The sequence below is a fragment of the Calliopsis andreniformis genome, chromosome 6 (assembly GCF_051401765.1).
Source record: "Calliopsis andreniformis isolate RMS-2024a chromosome 6, iyCalAndr_principal, whole genome shotgun sequence".
Lineage (NCBI taxonomy): Eukaryota > Metazoa > Arthropoda > Insecta > Hymenoptera > Andrenidae > Calliopsis > Calliopsis andreniformis.
This window is the reverse complement of record NC_135067.1, coordinates 14,715,055-14,736,158: the sequence shown is the minus strand read 5'-3', so window position 1 is coordinate 14,736,158 and position 21,104 is coordinate 14,715,055. Positions and strand designations below refer to the sequence as shown.

General features: G+C 41.5%; 1 protein-coding gene and 1 long non-coding RNA gene across 13 annotated transcripts in view; both read left to right on the top strand.

The window, feature by feature from the left end:
- The first annotated feature begins 325 nt into the window (after nt 1–325).
- The window catches only part of Rbp6 (RNA-binding protein 6), a 585,462-nt gene continuing 564,683 nt past the window's right edge, over nt 326–21,104 (top strand). For all 12 annotated transcript variants that reach the window (XM_076381097.1, XM_076381090.1, XM_076381093.1 and 9 more), the window contains exons 1-2: nt 326–534; nt 3,060–3,100. In XM_076381097.1, coding sequence (XP_076237212.1) covers nt 470–534; nt 3,060–3,100 — 106 coding nt within the window. In that variant the 5' untranslated portion in view covers nt 326–469. The remainder of the gene's footprint in view (nt 535–3,059; nt 3,101–21,104) is intronic.
- On the top strand, nt 15,226–18,184 carry LOC143180758 (uncharacterized). The gene is made up of 3 exons (XR_013002172.1): nt 15,226–15,272; nt 15,355–15,641; nt 17,944–18,184. It is a non-coding gene; the product is annotated as an uncharacterized LOC143180758 (long non-coding RNA).

The following is a 21,104-nucleotide window of genomic DNA, read 5'->3' as shown; positions in this document are numbered from 1 at the left end:
ATAATCGCGTCTCGAGGCTCTCTCGCCGTGTGTCGCGCGACAACGAGCGGAAAACGCCAGCAACCCCTCCGGCCACGAGAACCCTCTGAACACACGCACCGTCTGACAGCTGAGGGAACAGGGAGACAGGTGAGAAGGAAGAAGGAGGAAAGGAGCGCGGAGGACGGCAGAACCCGCAGGCACGAGAGGATCAGCGGACGTCGAGAAGCCGGGGGCGAGAAGTCGAGTGAAAGCGTGCGTCGTGACGTCGGGGCGCATTGACACGCGCGAGTGGTGGATTTGTCATCGACGGGGCCGAGCGGCGGCATCGTTCGCTTGACGACGTGATCCAGAGGCTAGAGAGGAACAGAGGCGGCTATCGGCGAGACCGACTGCCACCGAATATCACTGTGTCACCGACGTTGCCACTGCGACAACAACCCCGGATACGCGAGAGCGTTGCGACAACAACAACGAGCCGTGCGCCGCTATGGAGCCACAGAACCAGGAAATCGTAGCGAGCGGCTCGCCAGCCGAGGTGCCGAACGATCCAGGGTACGAGACATGGATATCCTCATCCCAAACAGACCTCCACTACCATCTACCACCAACAACGATCGAGACGTGCGTGAGAAATTGGAGTAAAAAAAAAAAAAAAAGAGAAAGAAAGAAAGAGAAAAGATGAGAGAAAGAAATGTTGCCGAGTAACGTTTGAGTGTGTTGATATGACGCGCGAGACCACGATGTCATCGTCCGGGGTCGTGCCTGTTCCACGTTAACCTTGTGTTTTCTGTTGCCCTGCTCCGCGCGAGTGTTTGTTCTGTTGATGCTTCTTATACGGTTCCGTTGCGTCTTCGGTGATACGACACGTTGACCTCCGGGTGTTCGCCACAGTTGCAAGCGCGAGCTTTGTTATTGTCGCTCGCAGATCCTCTTTCGACGGGGGTGGTCGTCGCCATCGTTGCTGTTGTTGCTGTTGTCACGGTCGCGGGGTGCACCCGGGATCGCGGAGCGTATAGTGTTTATCTTTGACGGCCGCGTGAATATGCGTGCCACGACGCTCTCCTCGAACCGGTGGCGCCTTCTTTCATCGCGTTCACCACCCTCAGACTCGATGAAACGAAGGGAGAGGGAGGCGAAGGGGGAAGGTTAGATGAATGGGAAGGAGGAGCAACGGGAAGAAGGGGGAGGCGAGGAAGGAAAACAGAAATGACTTAACACATTTGAATTTGCCGCCAACAGGGGAAGATTCGTTTCTTTGAGTTTCGATCGCTCGCGAGTGGAGGGAAATGATCGTGCGAGTCTTTAACGCCACGTAACGTAGAAGAAGCAAGTGTTATTGTGTTTCGGTGTTAGTGAAAATCGTTCTCCTCCGTTCATGGTGTTCCGGTTCGCCACGTGACCCGCGAGGCAAAATTTTATCGGTCTTTGGTTCGAGTCGAAACGTTTTCTTGAAACGGCACACGTTGATAAACGCTCCGTGTATGTATATGCATGAGAATTGTTTCACGAAGATTGATACGAGTTTAGCGATTCCGTTGGAAAGTTGGACGAGGAGTTGGTAACGCCACTCAATGCTTTTCCCGCGATCGATTTTCCGACGACATATGGTCAATGGTTCGTCCTATTAATTCCACTGAACTTATCAACGGGGTATAGTATGGTAGCCTACTCCAGTTCTTCGTACCGCGAAGACCTAAAGCGAGAAAAGCTGATGCAGGGTGGTGGGAAAGGGGCGGGAGGACGGCGGAGTAGGAGGAATGCGTGGGCGAGAGGGGAATAGGTTATATCGTGCCGCGGAAAATCGATGTTCAAATGCGCCACCACGTGATTACGTCCACTACAGGAGAGCGTTATCTTCGCGGATAGACTGTTCGACGTGATAATCCCTGCTTTCTCATTAATGCCAATGCGTTACGTTTCTGATATAATGATCCTATTTTAAAATAGTATGCAAATAAATAGACCATCCTTCGAATACAATGTACTTCCTCTTTGTCTCGTATCGGTTGACAGGTAAATCGGGATGAACGTTAATAATAATGGGCCGAGTTTTGATTCCCTTTGCATTAGACAGATTATAATACAGCAATACGGTACAACTGTTGCCTTCATTGTTTATACGTTCATGCATCCATTGACGAGCTAAACGTGCAGTTTACGCGCTATGAGGTGTTATTACAAGTTAATAGTTCCTTCGTATAACACTTGTTACGAGCTTGAGCAAATGTGTGTTGCGATGATTGGTGTTGACAATTCGGGGCAACGTCTGATATTAAATTTAATAATACCTCGTGAATTATTGCTGGAATTTCTCCATAGCTAAAACATATTCATAAAATTTTACTTTAAATTATGAATTAATCAATTCTGAGTTTTACCGCGCATTTTTGTGTCAAACGTAGCATGCCCTTGCCTTAGCAATCACGTGAAAGTTAAATCGACACATAAAAGCTTTTATGATGCGAATGACGATGGTGATTCTCGTAAACTGGTTAATAAGGACGAATAGGTGCAATAAAGCGACGAAGACAAAAACGTAAACCGTGGCTGGATTCATGGCTCGGCTCAGATGGTTATTAAATTCCTAGGACTACCATGAAACGAAGATATAAAACAAAGCGGTAGTATCGCAAACAACGTTGAATAAACCACATGGATATCCGTTATATCTGCATAGTCTTCCGTACAGTACCCGCGACAGTCCCATCGATACACAGAGCAAAGAAGGCGCCGAGGTTTGAGGGGAAGGGGTGGGGGGATGCTGTGTTTATTGTGTTGCGCGCGTGAGCCGTTTGGTTTCTTTCTTGACTGTACGCGGCGAGCGGTAGTCGTACGGGGTGGTTTAATGAGTTTTTCGTAACGAGAGAGCAAAAATGAAAAAAAAAAAATCATTCGGGAGTTATTCAGTTGTTGGTTGATGTGTGGTGACACCTACCGTCGATATACGGAGACTGCGCAGGGGGTTACGAAACCGGAAGTTACCCTCTGCTGGCAGTCTCCCCCGTCCTCCTTCATCATCTTCTGCCGGCGACCACAGCCTGATGCCGATGCTGACGGATTCATCTTTCTTTTTCTAGGAAAATGTTCATCGGTGGTCTATCTTGGCAGACCAGTCCAGGTATGTGATCAAATTGATAGCTTCTCCTTGAGAAATAAGCGACTAAATCGTAGGGTATGCGCCTCGTTTCGAATCCCGTGCGCGCAGATGTTAAATTTAGGTTTGCAAACGCGATTTATTGGCCTATGTCTATGTGTGTATTTGCTCGTTCATGAAGCCCAAAGTTATTTTGTGAATTTACTTAACGAACAAATTATCATCATATTCAAATAGATATTTAAATGCTCTGAGTAAACGTTTCTGAAATTGCATCTTAATTTTATTTAGATATAATACATTCATGTCGATGCTGAGAACTGCGACACAGCTGAGACAGAGTGACCATGTTTCATTGCGCTTACATAACTTAAGTGACGTTAAAGTTCTTCTACTCGATGGTTTTTCAACTATTTAGCAATGTTCTGAAAAAAAATAGAAGAATGTGCATGATTAAGCATATGAACGAGAAAGTGCATATTCAAGACGTTTCTTTTTGGTGGCCGCAGTTATTTGCGTGTTGAGTGCTCGTGTAGCCGTGTTTTTATCTCCGTTGAAAGACTCATGTCAACTGAGAGAAAAAATTGTTTGACGAGAGGCCACAATACGGAACGATAATCCTATATCTAGTTTCGACTGTAAAACGTTTCTGACATTAGCTAGGCCATCGAGGATAAAAGTGGACCAGTAGTACAAACATGGACTGCGATTAGATTGAACAGAATAATTGATAAGTAGCAATGTGGATAACGTGATTTTAAGAGAAACATGTTAAGATTCCACGTGTCTAACGTTTCAATCATTCGTCAGTCACTGGTTAGAAAAATCACGCGTGAACGTGTTTATTTCTTGTGAAACAGAAAGGATTGGTCGCGTGAATGACTTGAACACAAGTTCCCTGTCATGGTCTGAGTAATAATTTAGATATTTTTGAGTGGAGGACAACTCGCATGCGATACAACGTTATGCAGTTTTACATGCTTTCCATTTATACACAATTGAAAAATTTCAGTGGTGAATTATTTAATTACACAAAGGAGCGTTTCAGTTTATCGTTGCCTGGGAAATTTATGCATGGACAAAATTCACGATAATTAAATAGCGTGACATTTAATTAATTTTTAACATGTAGTTAAAGCAAACCCTGCGCTTTTCTGTCATTTTATTCTCGAGATTTTCATTTTTGCTGTAACCAATCCATGAACTAGTTCTCAGATTTTCCACGTAATAGCTGTTAATTTTGCTCTGCCAGTTTTCCTATGAAACGGGAGCAGTGTCGTTTCAGGAGAAACGGAACGTTTTAAACCGCCATGGGCGAAAGAACAAAGACATTTTTGCGTGAGCTGAATTAAAATAATCACGGTCTGCAGGAGGTGTACCAGCATTACGAAACGATCGCGGTTACTTGAAAACGTGCAACTGCTTCCACGGAATTTTCGTGGCAAGAATGTGTGCGTTAGGTGTATTAGTCGGTCGCGCGATATCTAATCAGGACGGGCGCGTGACAGGTTCCCCTTTAGTACTCACGCAGACAGGCGAATTTAAATTTCTTCTATTCTGCTCTATTTCTTAGAGTGCAAATTATATCTGGTATAAAATGGTCAGCGATCGTAATGTATTATTGCTAAGGTTTCCCATGTCGACCGTCTCTGTGACACGGCAGGGGTTCAAGCGAACTATAACCCTCCTTAGAATTATTTATCGTTCTAACTCTGTTGAAAGATGTTCCAAAGATAAAATCGGTGAAATGTATTATTACTCAGGAACGCTTCAATTGTCCTACTTCCCTTCCAATTTCCAACCAAATCAGAACTTGTCAGCATCGAAAGTCGCGGTGATTGAATAATGTTCTATCTTGTCTGCATAAAAGGAATATATCGTCTGACCTACATTTCGGACTTCATTAAATGTTCCATGATCTCGAGTATAACACACGTGTCAGTCTAAATTGTGCAGTGGAGAGTTGGTATTTTGGCAGGAAGCTCGAGGTTTTTTTTCTCAATTATGTATTGTTGGAGTAGTTTTCGTAACTCTCCATCGGCGAGGGCGGGGCGCGGGACAGTGTCTCATGGAAAAAAGAATAAGAGGAACGAAGGCGGAGTAGGCTCATTAGCGTTATTTGCTGTCGTTACGTAAGTCGTGTAACTCCATCTCGTTTGCGTCATGTCCTTCCATCGCTCTGTTTTTTCGCTCCGCCAGTTTTCCACGCGAGCTGACTCCTCGAGAATAGAGAAGAAATTCGGGGGAGTCAAATATATTATATTTTCCACTCTCCATCAAGTGCTTATCCCATTAGATCTATGAAATTTCAGCTCGAAGAAAATTCGGGTTTCCAGAACGATCGTCGCGTTGAATTAATTGCGAATTGGCGTGGAAAAAGAGTCTTTCGGTCTCTAAAACTGGTATCTGCTCCGCTGCGTTTTGCACTACTATTCTGCAAAAGTTCATAGATACAAAGATGCAGTGTGTTCTGCAGTAACTGTGGGAAAGTGGTAACCAACGACAAAGGAATATACTCAGCCTCTACCTTTAACCGGGAATCGTGAATGCGGAACGAGCTACTTTTCAAATAATTACTTTCAGTAAAGTGTATTCACTTTAACCAAGCTGATTAATTCGATGCAGTCATCTGACTCACCAAACTTTCAACATCTATTCAATTCTTCTTGCAATGCTTCTGATTATCACAGATTTATTCTGTGAAAGTAATAAATATTCACAGGTATATTGCATACTGTTGTATAGTTTTTACGAAAGAAGCTTCTACCGTCTGAGATTAATGCAAAGGTGACATAAGTGGTGTGAACCCTATCGCCAAGCAAATTCGTCATAACGACCGGCTTTCCCTTTAATTACTACTTACTGCCTTTCTCTTCCATTATTCATTCGTATAATACAACTACTTCCCCTTGTTAGTCGTTTATCAAAACCTGTTGTGTCACAAAGAAATAATTAAGTGTCAATGCTTTATCTGCAGTTGATTGCATACTTGCTTTTTGTTCTTAAATGCATCGAAATACCTAGTCACAGTTCCATTTCTCATTCTAATCAGAATGTAGAAAAGCCATAGTATTCAGACGTGAAGAATGTACATAACTTTATAGTAAATATACGGTTACATAAATCTTCGCTCGTTATTGTCTTCAAGTTACACGCATGTTAGACAATTAGTGTACAATACGTTGCATAAATAACTAGGTATTCAGTAAAAAAATCAGTAGGTACAGATGTTCAACTGTTCCTTCGCGACTCTGTTCGTCTCTAGTTTCCCTCGCATTTCCCACTGGCAACGATTCTGACGGAATGCTCTTGCACGAAGGCGGATCGTCGTCTTGCGGTTTAAAGACCAACGGAGATCCGGTTGTTCTTCTTTTCACGGCCTGTCCACGGTGTCTCGTTAAGGCAGTCGTGCACAGAACATTTTACGGTACGCTTTGCGTCGATACGTCACGACGCAAAACAGTGATTCGCCTGCTGTGCAACCACCGTGTGATTTAAGACTCCGCGGCGCAGGCGGTTCGAGTTTGCTTCGCCAATCGCAGATGGAGGCGCGTAAAGTTTTCCGATGTCTCTAATGTCTCTAGACGATTCTATGCACTGGAATAGTATAACACTGATTCTGAAATCCCTGGTTTTGTTGTTCACCTAGAATATAGGAAGAACTTGTTTGATTCCACGTGGGCACGATACTTCCTCGTTTAGTTGCATATCAAATAACAGTGGAGTGAGTGCGTATACTCCACTGTGTATTTTTTAGCCGAACTTTTATTCTCAGATTCAAAGGCAATATCACTTGCAATTGATTTAAGCTCAGATTAGGATACGAATTTTTCAGTTTATAAATACATATGGAATTAAAATTGTTTTCTGTTAAATACGGGCGTTGAAGATTTCTTAAAATGACTACGAGTCGTTTTTCAGTAAATTCGAGCTAGTTATATTTATTCGTCAGTGTTCTGTATAGTGAACTCTGTTTTCATGAGATTACATTATTCGCGTTTTACAGTGGGAAGAATCGATTCTCGTTTTGCTTGCAATTCAAACAGCTGTACAGTATGTGTTCACTTACATACGTATCTATGTTTCGCATGGAGGTTTGGTAGGGTTCGTGATTGTAGCAACAGAAATTTCTAATTGATGGCTGTGTTTGCGTATTCAATCAAATATTCGCAGTACGTACCAATGTACATATTACACGTTATGCGATTTCAAAATGTGGTTTGTTGCTTAAAGACTGATTACGTAGTAATGGTTGACATTGTCGACAATGCCTGTGCTCCTGCTTGTATTCCACATAATTTACTGTATGAAAAATTGATCGAGTGATGGTTGGGAGACCATTATCGCTTTTGGCGAGAGAATAAAGCGATAGAATCATCAGATGTGTATTAAACATGAGGAATCAAGCTATTACGTCGCATTTTCCTTTAATCCAGTTTTGTAAAAGTATTCTATCTTGTAACGTGCAATTTTTAGTCGCTGGTTTTAGTTTCTGGGCAGTTATATTCGCACGAAATAAATTTATTTTTGCATACTCGACAAACAGTTAGAGAAAAATTAGTTTGTAGAGATCTTGAGCGCGCGATGGTTTCGACATCGATAACTCTTTTGAGTGACAGGATTTCGAGGGTATTTGGAGTCGTCGAAACCCCATGGATTGAAATTATATATATTCTTTTCCGACGTGTATCGTCGACAATTTCATAGTTCTTTTATTTTATCGCTCAATCGTGTGATTAGCTTAGTAGTTCCACAACAAATTTTAATGATCATGATTCCTAGTTATTTTCTAACTATTTCATATACTTTGCAGTGAATACTATTGATCATAAACGTTTCTAGAAATAATTTCCAACCATTGGATAGCAATCGTCACTATGAGCAGTTCTTGTACCCACTGTGTTACAATGGTCACTGTCACCGAAATTTCAAGTCACTGAAACGGTGGCTCGGCCGTTTGGTACGGTTCCAGATATTGTCTCAACATTATAGTACAATGTTTACAGTTTACAATCGTGCATCAGTTTGCACTTTATTCTCACTGCTTTCTATGCTACTGAGAATACCGAACGTGCAATGAAGAAAAACTGTTATTGTGATATGAAACTGTCCTTTTATGTTTTGAGCAATTAGTCACATTCGACACGTTGAAAATGCTTGTGTAATCATTTCATCTATTTTATGCTCCTATATTGCAGAAAACATCTAAATAAGAAACGGTAACTGATACAGCTGCGTTCTTCCCACTCTGTGGATGGATGCGAAGTGGAAAAAGTAGAGTCATACACCGGCACTTACTCGCCTACTTATAGCCGATATATTCCACTTTCCAAAATAATTCACGTACTTAAAAATTATAGAATTGGAAGAAATTCAAATTCGATTAGTATATTCTAATTCTTCTTTCACTCAACATTATACTTTCGTCCAATTTTACTAATTTTCACGTATATTCCTGATCACGTTATTCTATAAAATATACAAATTAACACAGTTTGAGTGGCCATGGGAACCAAAATTTCGCAAGTTTCACAAGAAGCTTCCAAAGTCTTCCAACTTCTTGGTTGCCATGGATCCATGGTCGTACTCGTGGTCGTGGTCGTCGTCGACGTGGTGTCTGATGCAATCGAGCGCAACAAACTCTCCTCGACTCTCCCGCTATTTTTAAACGTAATTGCACTCGGCCGTTTTAATGGGCGAGCTGGTACACAGACGAAGATGTGGGGAAACAGAGGATGAGGATGGGAAAAATGGCGAAAATTTATCGGTACATCTTTCGCGATGTTAACCGACTGTCCTGAGGCCATGGAAATTTTCGGAGCGTTTGATGCAGCACCTTCGTTCGTTAGAACGAACACGATTCGCTCGTAAAATTCGTCCTCCCTCCCTGCAACAGATAATGTGCAGATGCTAGTTCTAAAGTCAGTTCCATATTCCTTGTTATAGATTATCGCGGGATCAGTTCCTGCTCTTACGAAACGAGATATGGTTGGGTCGTCACGGTCGTTTCGTGGGCACTTTTACAGTAACGACGATTAGTACGGTAGAGTAAAGCAGAGTACGCTATAAATAGAGCGTTAGGTAGGTCTGGGTTGAATTGAGAAGGCGTTAAGTTGCGTATTAACGGCGCGCTAATGACGCACTGCACGAATATAGGGAGCAGAGGATGGTCGGGGAAGGGAGCATCGTTTGAACCAGCCAGTTAAATTCATTTCTGCTTCTATAGCCACGTAACTCACGCCGAATGATATCGAACCCGATTGAGAACATACTCGAGAATTCCATAGACCACGTTGTTCGATTGTCACAGGGCCAATTCAATTTCACTATGTATAAAACTAGAGAGCAGATATGGGGTCGACTTAATTCTGGATCATGAAGGCAGTTTGTACTCGCAACTAACACATGCATCGTAGTATCTTGTCGCGTGGTATTATTGGCTACATCTTATTAGAATTAGATATGTCATCTTGAACTCATTTTGAATCTCGATTTAAATGACATATCTTCTTTCTTTTCTCTGAATCTCTGATCAGGTCGATCTCTAGTCCAGTTACGTCACGTTATATAAGATCGATAATCTTAAAAGTTGAACGGTCGCGAAGGTTCGACCGCACTTCCCTTGGTTCAATGGTTTCGCCATCGGGGTGAATAAAAAGAGCTAAATAGCAGACTGACGGATAGAGAGGAGGGCGCATCGCGAACAGAAGACGGGATGCGCAGGCCGGGAGTTGCATGAAAGAAAAAAGAGGGACTCGCTCGGTCAGCTGACTGATGGCTGGTTGTCCTTGTCCCTCTTTGGCTCTTCCTCATTCATCTGAAAGCCGCTAAAGGGGGCCTTAATTACGCAACTAGGTCGAAAGGGGCGTCTAATTTATTTCCAGCAACATAGGTGACTGCTTCTGGCTCTCTACGTGACAGCTTGCTTGTTAGCGCAGCGGTATTTGTTAACATAAAGAGAGGTCAATGACTCTCGTAGCGTCGTTTAAGTTTTGCGTTTCCGTCGTCACGTTTTTCTACTCCTGCTTTTCCTTCATTAGGTACTTGCGCAACGCAGATCACGATAGTGAAAACAGGTTTTTATTTATATATTTTATTAGAGTTAAGTATTCAGAACTAGAGTGTATTAAGTGCACTTTGTAAAAATAATGTTTTATGTGACGTCCACATAGCATTTTTCATTCTTTCTAAAAATGATATTAAATCCATGCCTTGTTTCAAAAGCAACCTCCGTTTCCAAAGTGCAGCCACTGTTGCATTGCGTTGATTGAAAGCTAGATTTCTGTTGCAAAACTATATCATGACTTCCCGTTTCGAGATACGAGAACTGCTGATCTAGATCTAGGCCGTGTCATGAGCTTTGACCTACATTTATAGTTAGTAGAGATACTTCCGCTTGAATGTTTATCACTCGAATTGTTTTGTTTTCGATTAAAGAGTCGGTATAATGAGAATGTAATTACTCGAACGAAAAATGAAATTTCACTCTAAAGTCAGTCGACTGATAGGAATGGAGGAAATTGAATAACTAGCTAAAGTTTGGGTAATGCTGATGCAAGCATAAATGTTTATGCTACATGTCGCTCGATAAAGTTCGTTATCGCTCGTCTTTGAACCACGATGTAACGAGACAAGCCGCATGCCGTACGTGATTTTACTTGCGCCAGAATATGAAGGAAATGACTGTGGTTGAAGGTGTGTGAGGCGAATTTCAAGAGATCGTGCTAAAATAGACCTTCGCCTGTATGCGCTCAACGATTCGCGAAATTCGTTGGCGAGGAATTCAGCTTGAGCCTGTTTTAATTTTTTCATTTTCATTTTCGTGTCACTTGTAAAAAAATGTTACTTTTCATTTTAAAATAGAACAAAAAGAGCAATAATTTCATTTTGCATACAAAAGTTGGACCTTATTTGAAGTGACGTATGTAAGTCAGTAAGTTGAGAAAAATTATGTTAATGAAATTTATTTTTGTCATTGATAAAATTCGATTTATTGTCGCCCTTTCTTTTTGTCGTAACTAGACTCGAAACCTCTAGAATGAGGGAAGCAAATAATGGTGTGCCATGTTAGAGGTGGAAGATGCAGGTCAAAGTAAGTACGTGAATGGTTTTAGAACAGCCATAGCGGTGCGTATAGAGTGCATCAGGGGAGGATTTCCTGCCATATAGCGAAATACCACAGTCTCGTCGATAATGCCAGTCATACTCCTCTTTCATTCTCTTTTCGATTCTTCTCACCGCAAATCCTCCCCTCTTCCATTCTCGGTTCTTCCTATTCCTTTTTCACTCTTGTCCTCTGTACGCTCGAATTCATTCAATGTTCCCAATTAAGGGTTAGTCCACTTTGCGTTGGCAGTGAGGTGTGACTCTAAACTGCGGAAGCAGCGTTCTCGCACGTTCTAGAACTTCATTCGACCGAGACGCTTATTATTAAGTTGGCGATCCATTGTGCATTTTCTAATCTGCGTTATTTGCTTCGCGGGAAATTTCGAAGGTCCTCGAATGTACTGCGAGTTTGAGCAAATTTTTTATTTGAGAACGCAGCGTGTTGGTATGACTCCATTGTATTATCGTCACATTTGCGATTTAAACAATACGTCAACATGAGTTGCAATTCAGTTTTTTTTGTTACTTCTTATCACTTGCCATTCGAGTGATTCTTTACTGTAGCTGGAGTCACTTACCCTTCTCGTTGATTCTTATTTTACTTATTTTTATTTGTGATTCACGAGTCATCTACAATTTACTTCGATTAATTTATAGAGTTTGTCGAAAGTATGTTGCAAAAATTTGTTATCAAGGTATTTAGTGAAAACATGCCTTCGCACACGTTGCGCTCGAGAGGTCATTGCCACAAATGGCAAGGAACAAGAGAAGCCAGTATGTCGTCTACACCGATTCTAATTTAGATAGTCACGGTTAACCACATACTGACAATAGGTCGTTTCGGATGATCCCGATAAGGCTATGAGCCCCGTTCCGTTCCGGACATGAATACGCGCCAATCTTTGAGAGGACCTTCGATTTCTAGCATTTCATGATATCGTGGTTCGTAAATTGTGTTTAGAAAATCTGGTCATTAGAACTTCTTCAGAGGAAAGGTCTCAAATTTAAATAAATATCTTCTCTAATTATGATCATGAATTCCACACTGTTCTGAGAATTTGAGATTTATATGTACAAAAAAATCCTGTAGAAATTGTACACTATATGTACACTACCTTCAAGAGCCATTAGTAAATAATAGTGTTAGTAGGTACTAGATCACGCAGGAGAACACTCCTGACAAGAAACTTATTCTCTCCTTTCTGATCACGTTTACATTTTCTTCTATCATACAACCCTCTCTTCTCCTTTCTCGTTCGAATTCGATTCTTCCTTTGGTCGCTATTACCGGTAGCCAGCCGTGCACAACGATCGAATAAATCAAACAGCATCCTCGAACGAGGTGCCTATGTTGTACCAGTTCGCCATTGAATGCAATATCAAACCACGGTACACGGGTATTAGTTGTTACTAAACGAGTGGGCCAGATTTCCGTGGGCATGCCGCGTTATTGGTTAAGTCCAGCCCTGGACTTTATAATGATAGATGTTATAATGATAGAGTTACGCATATACGTAGGTACACGGAAGATCGGGCACGCACACGACAGCGTGAACAAACCACCCTGTGTGTCCGTGTACCGAGCCAGTTAGTCGAACAACAGTTACTTCTTAATGGACTCGTCATGCTCGTCTATTACCTGGCTTGGCTTGTGTTCCTAGCACACACGTACGCGACATCGTTGGCACGTGGCTATAGGTACTGCGTAAGTTTGCAAGGAATACGTACTCCTTACTGTATCGCAACCGTAGATCTATAAAATAGTAAATCTATAAAAGTAAATTTATCTTTAATATTTCTTTGATTTATTTTTCATTGCTACGAGTTTTATAACCCTTCGATGATTGGGTTGCGATCATTCGTACAATTGATATAATTTCTACAGAATGGGTTGGAAAACAGTGACCGGCATATGAGATTTTATTTTTCATTTCGCTGTATGTTGTAAGATAAATTTAGAACTCCTTATTATCGCGTTAAATAATAGCCTTAAATAATAGAAGAAAATAGACTGACCGAGATGTGCCCGATTTGAACCAAACGAGACGTATTACTGTCGATTCTACGGCGGAGTGAAAGGAGAACATTTTGTTGGATTGAAAGAGCAAATATTGAAATTGTGGTTAACGCGGTCTGGTGAAACCTGGATTCTTTAAGAGAAGACTGCTTTCAACAGTGCAGTGCGTTTCTGCTTTATGTCGAAGATCAGTCAGCTTATTTGTATGGCACAGTCATTAAGAAATTTCTTGTGAGTAATAAATAGCTAGGTATATTGAATATTAACTATATAAGAGGGTTCAGAGAGGGTAATATATTCTATTGTCGAATTCTTGAGTAACTCATTTGTGAAGGAACGATTCTGACTGATTCGCCGATTTTTAAAATTGTCACTGATGGAATTGTTTTTCTGTATGCGCGAGTATCAGAAATAGGAGGAAAGGGGAAGATATACGAGAGATATTCGTTGGAATCACCGATATCTGAACCATTGCATTATCTGTCTTCGAAGAGAGAATTATCTCCGTCTTTGAGGAGAGAAAATCATTTCTTTACCATAAACCGGATTTAGTTTACAGCGGGAGGAGGGAAAGTATCAATCTTTATTCTCAACGCTACTCGTTATTATGCGCTAGGATTCAACGTACCTTGACTGCCGGCTCATTCACCATAAGACCAGCATTCTTCATCATATGTCGAAAGTTCATATACGTTTTTCTTCTGCGCTTGTCGAGTAAATAAAATAAATCGCAATAATAATAAGAAAATACTACTACTAATAAAAGAGATTTTAACTCGCAAAATAAATGGTTTTGCTGAAATAAATTTGATCGCTGCAGGAGAAACTACTTCAAGGCTCCATAAAATTCCACTCAAATGTTGAATAAACCTGTACTAAGGATTGAGCAGTCATTACATTCTATACGACAATAGACGTAGTTAGATGCAGTTAGGAATCAATTAACACGGTCTAAGGAGTGAATCATTCAAAGCAGAGCGTCTTGCCGATGACTGTACCGGAAGAAGTCTTGCGGCAAAAAGACCCACAGAGTCTTGGCTGAAACCTGGTGGGACTGGAGGCTGTTTAGTCGCCGGAGAAACAAAGGGAAATAAGACGAAGTGCTCGGGAAGGAAGGGCTAAAGAAAGAAACAAAAAGGGAGACAATAAGAAGATGAGAAGCACCAGGGCTAAAAAGCGGAGTAGCAGGTACGGAAGGGACACTGTGAAACCACGATCAACAGAAAAAGAAAAGTGGGATTTAAAGAAATGTGGAAGGATAAAAAATGAAAATGAGAAAGATAAAGATATTTCTTGTTGGGAGGATTATTGTAATATCATGTCGTAATAGTAGCGTTGATTTTCTAATGCGGAGGACATTCCTTACCTTTCTCAGCGTCTGTACATAAAACCAATAACACAGCTTGAGGAATTGATACTGCACTTCATAATGTACAATATTCACGACAGAAGTTTTATAACTCGTCAACCCACTAGAATTCTCGGTGACATGACGCAGCATTGTACAATCCAAGAAACTTTCATTTGATTTCCTTAGTAACACTACTATAACTTCAGATGTTTTCAAAAACTCGAATATTTAAATATTCATATTTAAAAATTTTCAAGAATTCAAATATTTAAATATTCATATTTAAAAATTTTCAAAAATTCAAATATTTAAAAATTTTCAAAAATTCAAATATTTAAATATTTACATTTAAAAATTTTCAAATTTCTGAAAAATGGGCGTACATACGATGAAGTAGAGTCATTACACAGATGTGGGTCAAATAGTACTGGAATTCGTATTCAGCTGTACAAGCCATCTTTTATTTGATATCCTGATTTATAATAGTCGGAAGAAGACCCACTCGAGGTTGACGTTAAGGTCATAGTAGTCGGTGACCGCGGAGGATTTGGCTGCCACTTGTTGAGTAATCTACTTAGTTCAGTAGATGAAAAGCCGAGGGAAAGACAGAGGTGGTCGGAAGAAGATCGAGCGTTCGGCGAAGAAAAGGGGAGAAGGGGGAGGGAAAAAGGAGCTCGAATACTGACGGGAAACCGTTGGATGAGAAGCTATCTCTTATATACGTGTGTATGCGTGTTGTGTGTATACATTCGTGGGAAAACATTTCCATTCTGTCGAGTTTACGTGTTTCTTTCCTCTTTGCAGGCCGATTCTTCGTCGGTCGCTCCGCCGAGCGCATTCTCAACCGTCCACATAAATTTCTGGCCCGCGGTTCATGAAAGCGTCCAAAAATATCTGCCGCCCACATAGTCACCCGCAACTTTACTGAAGCTGCATGATAGCTGTGGTTTGCGCGACACTATGGGGATTTAACACTGAATTACGCATAATCGTTGTAACGCCGCCACTCGTTTTTGGCAAAGTGGCAACTCAACGAAGATTTTGTGTTTTCTTCTGGGAGAAAGAATTTATTTATTATTTCAGGATGCAAAGTGAGGGTCGATTAGGAACACGGAAGTATCTGTTGTGTATGTGAATGAAACTAGGTTATTTATAATTTACTCTACTTTCGATGCTTTTCTATAGTATTTTTCATTTATTTTGGGAATGTAGACGATATATATCATATAATTACACATATACAGCTGAGCGATTTTGCAGTCCCATTAAAAATTAAAATCGAAACCTTGTATTTCTTCACGCTCTCTAAGATTCAAGTAGAAAGAATGGTAAAACGTGCACTAGTCAGCCAGAGAACGCATCAACTATGAACAAGTTTGTCGTGCAACATCTGAGTTCGATTTCGTTACATCGACTTTTTTTCTAGATTTCTCATTGTTAGATTCTTGATCAACTCTCTCACGTGGCACATTTCCACGAGCAACCAACAAAAGAGAAATCGTGATTAGTATCTTATCCGCAAACAAATTCGCAATAAAATTTCCCTAACTAGAGCCAGCGTATAATTTATGGCTTTTACTGTTCGAGCCGCGCTCCATTAGCCTCGTGCGTGCATACATCATTCCACAAAATTCACAATCGGATACTAACAGCGATTGGCCGACGAATATTCCGATATTCACGGTAAATTGTCTTCAGCTGCGCACGATTCGGTTCCACAGCGCCCTGACTGCACAGAGTGCATCCACGGCGCATCCTTGTCATCAGCGAAACGAGAACGTCACGTGTATTTGTTTGTCCGGCTTCTGGGTACTTTTGACGGGACGTGCGTGCGTATTTCGTGCTTGTGCGAGCGTAGGAACAGCGGAGGAAAGAACGAGACACGCAGTGCATAGGACTGCAGCGGGATTCGTGGGTACACATTCGTCGTTGCCTACGCACTCTGCACTCGTCACATGCATTATTTTGTGATGGTTTATGCGACCGCCATACGTGTCTGCACGCCCGTTTGTCCTTTTTCTTTGTTGCTCCTAATGAGACATCGCGATTCTCTCTCTTTCCTCTGGTCGTATTCGTTGGATGCAACGTGTGCACGTTCCACCGGTTCTGGAAGAGGAAGAGAGAGGAGAGAGGACGATGCAATGGTAACGTCGCGTCGGCTCGAAACAGGCTGAGAGGAACTGGGAAGTTAAGCGCATGTGTAAGCGACGTGTTAATGACATTACGTAATACTGAGCAAGCCAATCAATATGGCAGACACTATGTGTGCACTCGGTGCACCGTCGCGTCCCCTTTGCGTTACATTGCATCGGTTGGTTGCCGGCTCCTGCCACGAGGAGTTCTTTCCGTCGACACGGTACAAAAAAGAGGTCGAGGTTTATTAATTCATGCCCGTTAATCTGCGCATTTTGTTCCTCCGTAAACGCGATCCTCGTCTATGTCTCTCTTTCTCTGCAGAGGTGTGATTGAAATTTGTTTAAGGGGCAAGGTGTGACAATGCAGTTTGAAGACATTTCACAAATTGTTTTTCTTTCACGGTTCATTTAATGAGGTTTCATGCATAGATGAATATAGATAATAATAAATAATACTTATTAGTGTCAGACCTCGTGAGATTTCTATCGCTCAGGCAATCAGGAAATTACGATTATGTGATGACTCTTGCGTTCACGTAATGGTATACGTACCACTGCAAAGGAATTCCGTTCATTCGTAGTGAATGAGACCATCTGGCTATTGGCTTAATCCATAAATACGGAACACATATCTCGACCATTAATTGGAGCATAGAGTATAGAAGCCGTCGCTTCAGTGACTCAGAATGACTTCACTATTTTGCAGTTAATGGCTCAACATGTGGTCAGGTGCAGCGGACCTTGCAATGACGTGATGAACGCGAATTCTGAATGCCTGAACGATACATTCATGATACTCGAGAAAGGGATTATGTAAGATTGACCAATTTCGTACAGTATATGACCCTGAGACTATTTTATACCAAATTCCTTTCTACACTTTTTAGAAGTATAAGAACTTAACTCGGAATTTCTACTAAATTCTGTTCAAACAAGACAACACTACTGTCTGAGCAGGTAAAGAGGAATCACCTACTTATTACTAACTACGATAGAAAAGTTTTTCCAAAACAATTAGATTAATTAGATGCAGAACAGTACAAGTTCAAAATTAACCCTTTTTAAATAATCACAAAACCTCCCCTGGACTCCAGAGCCACAGTGTACCTACTAAGAAGTCACCCAGAAAAAATCTACACTTAATATACTCTGGCTCTGGGGTCTAGATGCACATATAAAATGCATAGAACTACACGTTGCGATGAAATATCTCAAAATGTGGTTTTTCGACTGTTCAATGTCGAAATTCGACGCACAGCGTGGAACGGCGCGCAAGCGGAGTCAGGCTCGCAATTACAAGACACGGATCTGTTGCAACCGTCTCGCGACATCCGCGAAGGAAACAGAGAAATAATTGCAAACGAGGCATGTCCGGCGTGAATGGAGAGAGAGTGATATTCGCGACAGGAAGCGGCGGCATGCACCGGTGGACGAGCACCGAGGTAGGACGAAGCGATGAGGAACGGGTGTGTTTACATCGGTGCGTGATCGATCGTCGCGTGTTGCCTCGTCGCTGTCCACTGCAGTTGTGTTGTTTCGCCGATGCGCTTTGCGTGGGATCCTATGTTCGGTCACGTGTTACGGCTTACGCACATGCTTGTCACGCTACACTGTGAACGAAAGAGGCTGAGAGTCAGTCGATCGAGGCTCGTTAGGATGCGACGTGTTTATCTATGCCAGCTCAATCAGCTGATACTTGCGGCTTCTTTGATGGTACTTGTCAGACCTAATGACGCCAAACTGTACTTCTGAGCAATAAAATGTGAACGTGTTTTTTGCCAAAGGAGCTATGAATTTTGAACCAGTGCCCACACACAGGAAATTAAATTACTATTTCCTTTCGTTAACTCTGGATGACTAATTGCGGATATTCGTAAGCTTGAACTGTTTTATGAGTAGTAATCGAGCAAGATATTTATTGCTTATTAATTAAACAGCCACTTTTTACTGATCGTGAGTGGTTTATAGTTCTCTGCTTTTTTTGGGAAGGCAGAATTTAGAATTCATAAACTTCAATGCAATTTTTGACATGGCTGGTGTTTCTGATTTTTCCTTGCATTTTTTCTCTTATTTCGTCGTGTGGTCTCTAAGGTATGAAGGAAAAGGTAAATTGTACGGGAATCTTGCTCGGTTGTGTGCGTGATCGGCCGTTGCGTGTCGTGCACCGCATGGCATTGCTTCACGCTGCGTGCATAGTCACGTGTCGCGTCATGAAGAGAAAATGACTACGTCATGAAAAAGTTTCAAGGATCGCAGAGCCGCGGTCGCGTCACCGTGCACGTCGGATATGTTCTCTTTAAAGGCGTAGAATGGAAATAGGAAAACTGGAATGAGGACGCATTGTTCTGATCTCGTTTCGCGTTGGAAAGGCTCGATTCAATTTCCTTCTCTTTTTTCCTACTAAATTTAAACATTTTTTTTTCACTCTCGGATGTTTTGATACACGTGCAATTGACATTGGCTAGATCAGCAGGCATTAAAGGCAAGCAAAATATTTTCGAGCATTTAGTTCCAATTGAAACACTGTACTGGATAGGTAAATATAATGGTAGAAAATTGAGGAGTAACACAGGTGATCGATAACACAATGTTGCTGTCGCATGCAACTCTGTGCGTCTGAATGTCATGGACATCAAAGTTCAAGGGTGAGTTGAAGTCTTCACGGAACGCTAATTCAATTCTGATTCGCAATGAAGAAAGTTTGTCTACTCTTTAATGATATCCGATGAAAAATTAAGAAACTGGGAATACCTTGGGCAATCGATGTTTGAGTTAACTCGAGTTCACCCTATAATCGATAGCCAGACATTACATAGTCCTGCTGTGTCTCAAGATTGCATTTGCATCCGCGCCCACTTAATGAGATTCTATCTGCATATGCATGCAAAGACGAACTACGTTAAACTGCATTCTGTCGCGTTCGCAGATTGGAATTACACGATTAAATCCTCCCGACTCTTTATCATTGGCGCAGTTCTTTGGTACACGAAGGAAACCTGTGTACCCAATGATCATCCAGGTTTAGGTAATCAGATATCGTTTCGTATCAAAGATTCATCGCTGAGAGATAGAAATGCGCGACCGATGAAACGCAACGTAATCTATAGACTACATCTACGAGTTTAGCGTGACGAAGACCGTGTCGTCACCGATGCACAGTCAGGGAGGTCATTAACCATCGAACCGTCTTGTCTGCCATACAGAGATTTCGCCGCCCCTAAGGTGGCTTCCTCAAGCACCTGTCTGTATATCTTGACCGCCTCCACGTGGGGCTGCTAAATCCGACGTCTCGAGAATCGATATGTCAGAACACTTCGAGTGCATATTATTTCAAATTTTGTTAGGCTATCCTTGAGAAATGATCAGTTTCAATTTTGCACTAATAACCAAAACTTCCAAATCATACTATCTACCAAAAATTAAAAAATTGTTTCTTCAATAGGAATCATGTAGCACGATTACGTTTAAAATTAGGTATTACAATTGTGGAAAATATGCTACTGGAGGACGAAAGATTCTGTTTCTGAATATAACAATCAATCGCTAATAATAAATCGAAGCTTTTTATAGACTCGACTTATTCATTTAAATAATGTAAATTTGTAACCACGAATGTAATAACTTTCGATTCTTTACGTATGAGATTCATTAAAATCTATGCGTAGCGTTTCGTATAGTGGCTGTGTTAGATACGCGCGCGATTCTATTCCCGTGTGTCGTGTACTGAATTGCGTTTGGTAACCTCATTGGGGGCTTATTCCGGTAAGGTGACAGAGAGAGTGAGAGAGAGAGAGAGAAAGAGAGGAAGAGAGAGAGAGAGTGAGAGAGTGAGAAGGTGAGAGTATGAGAAGGGGAGAGAGGTAGAGAGAGAGGAAGAAGTCCTACGAATGCCGGGCTCGTAGCAGCGACAACGAGAACGTAAATCAGACGAAACTGCACTGTAGAATTAAGGGACTCTCGCTGGCGTCTTGTGTTCTTAATGAATGTAGCACTGCCTCTAATTAGACGCTCTTAATGCGGAGTGTCTCTCCGTGGCCAGAAGGGAGAGAAAGTGTCGTCTTAACCGCTATTCATAAATGATTCGGTCCCGGGAATCGAATTTAACCTTTGTGGCTAAGAGATAAGTCAGCGTGAAATATTGCAGATACGGAATGGTATTCTGCATAGGGGGTATTTCGTGCTTTCTTAGGAATTGGCTGGATGTAATTGAAACTGTCACGAATAACAAAGGGCTCCTAAATTATACCATTCAAATTTTTAAATATTATGCAAATCAGCTAGGAAATATTTCACGGGCTTCATTTATTTAAGTTTAGAAACGCTGTTCAAGCATTTTTTAGATCCTCTTTCGATCTTAGATTCAGTTTCCTTCCCCCGACATTTTAAAGTTTCGTCGATAGTGTCATACACTAAACGAAT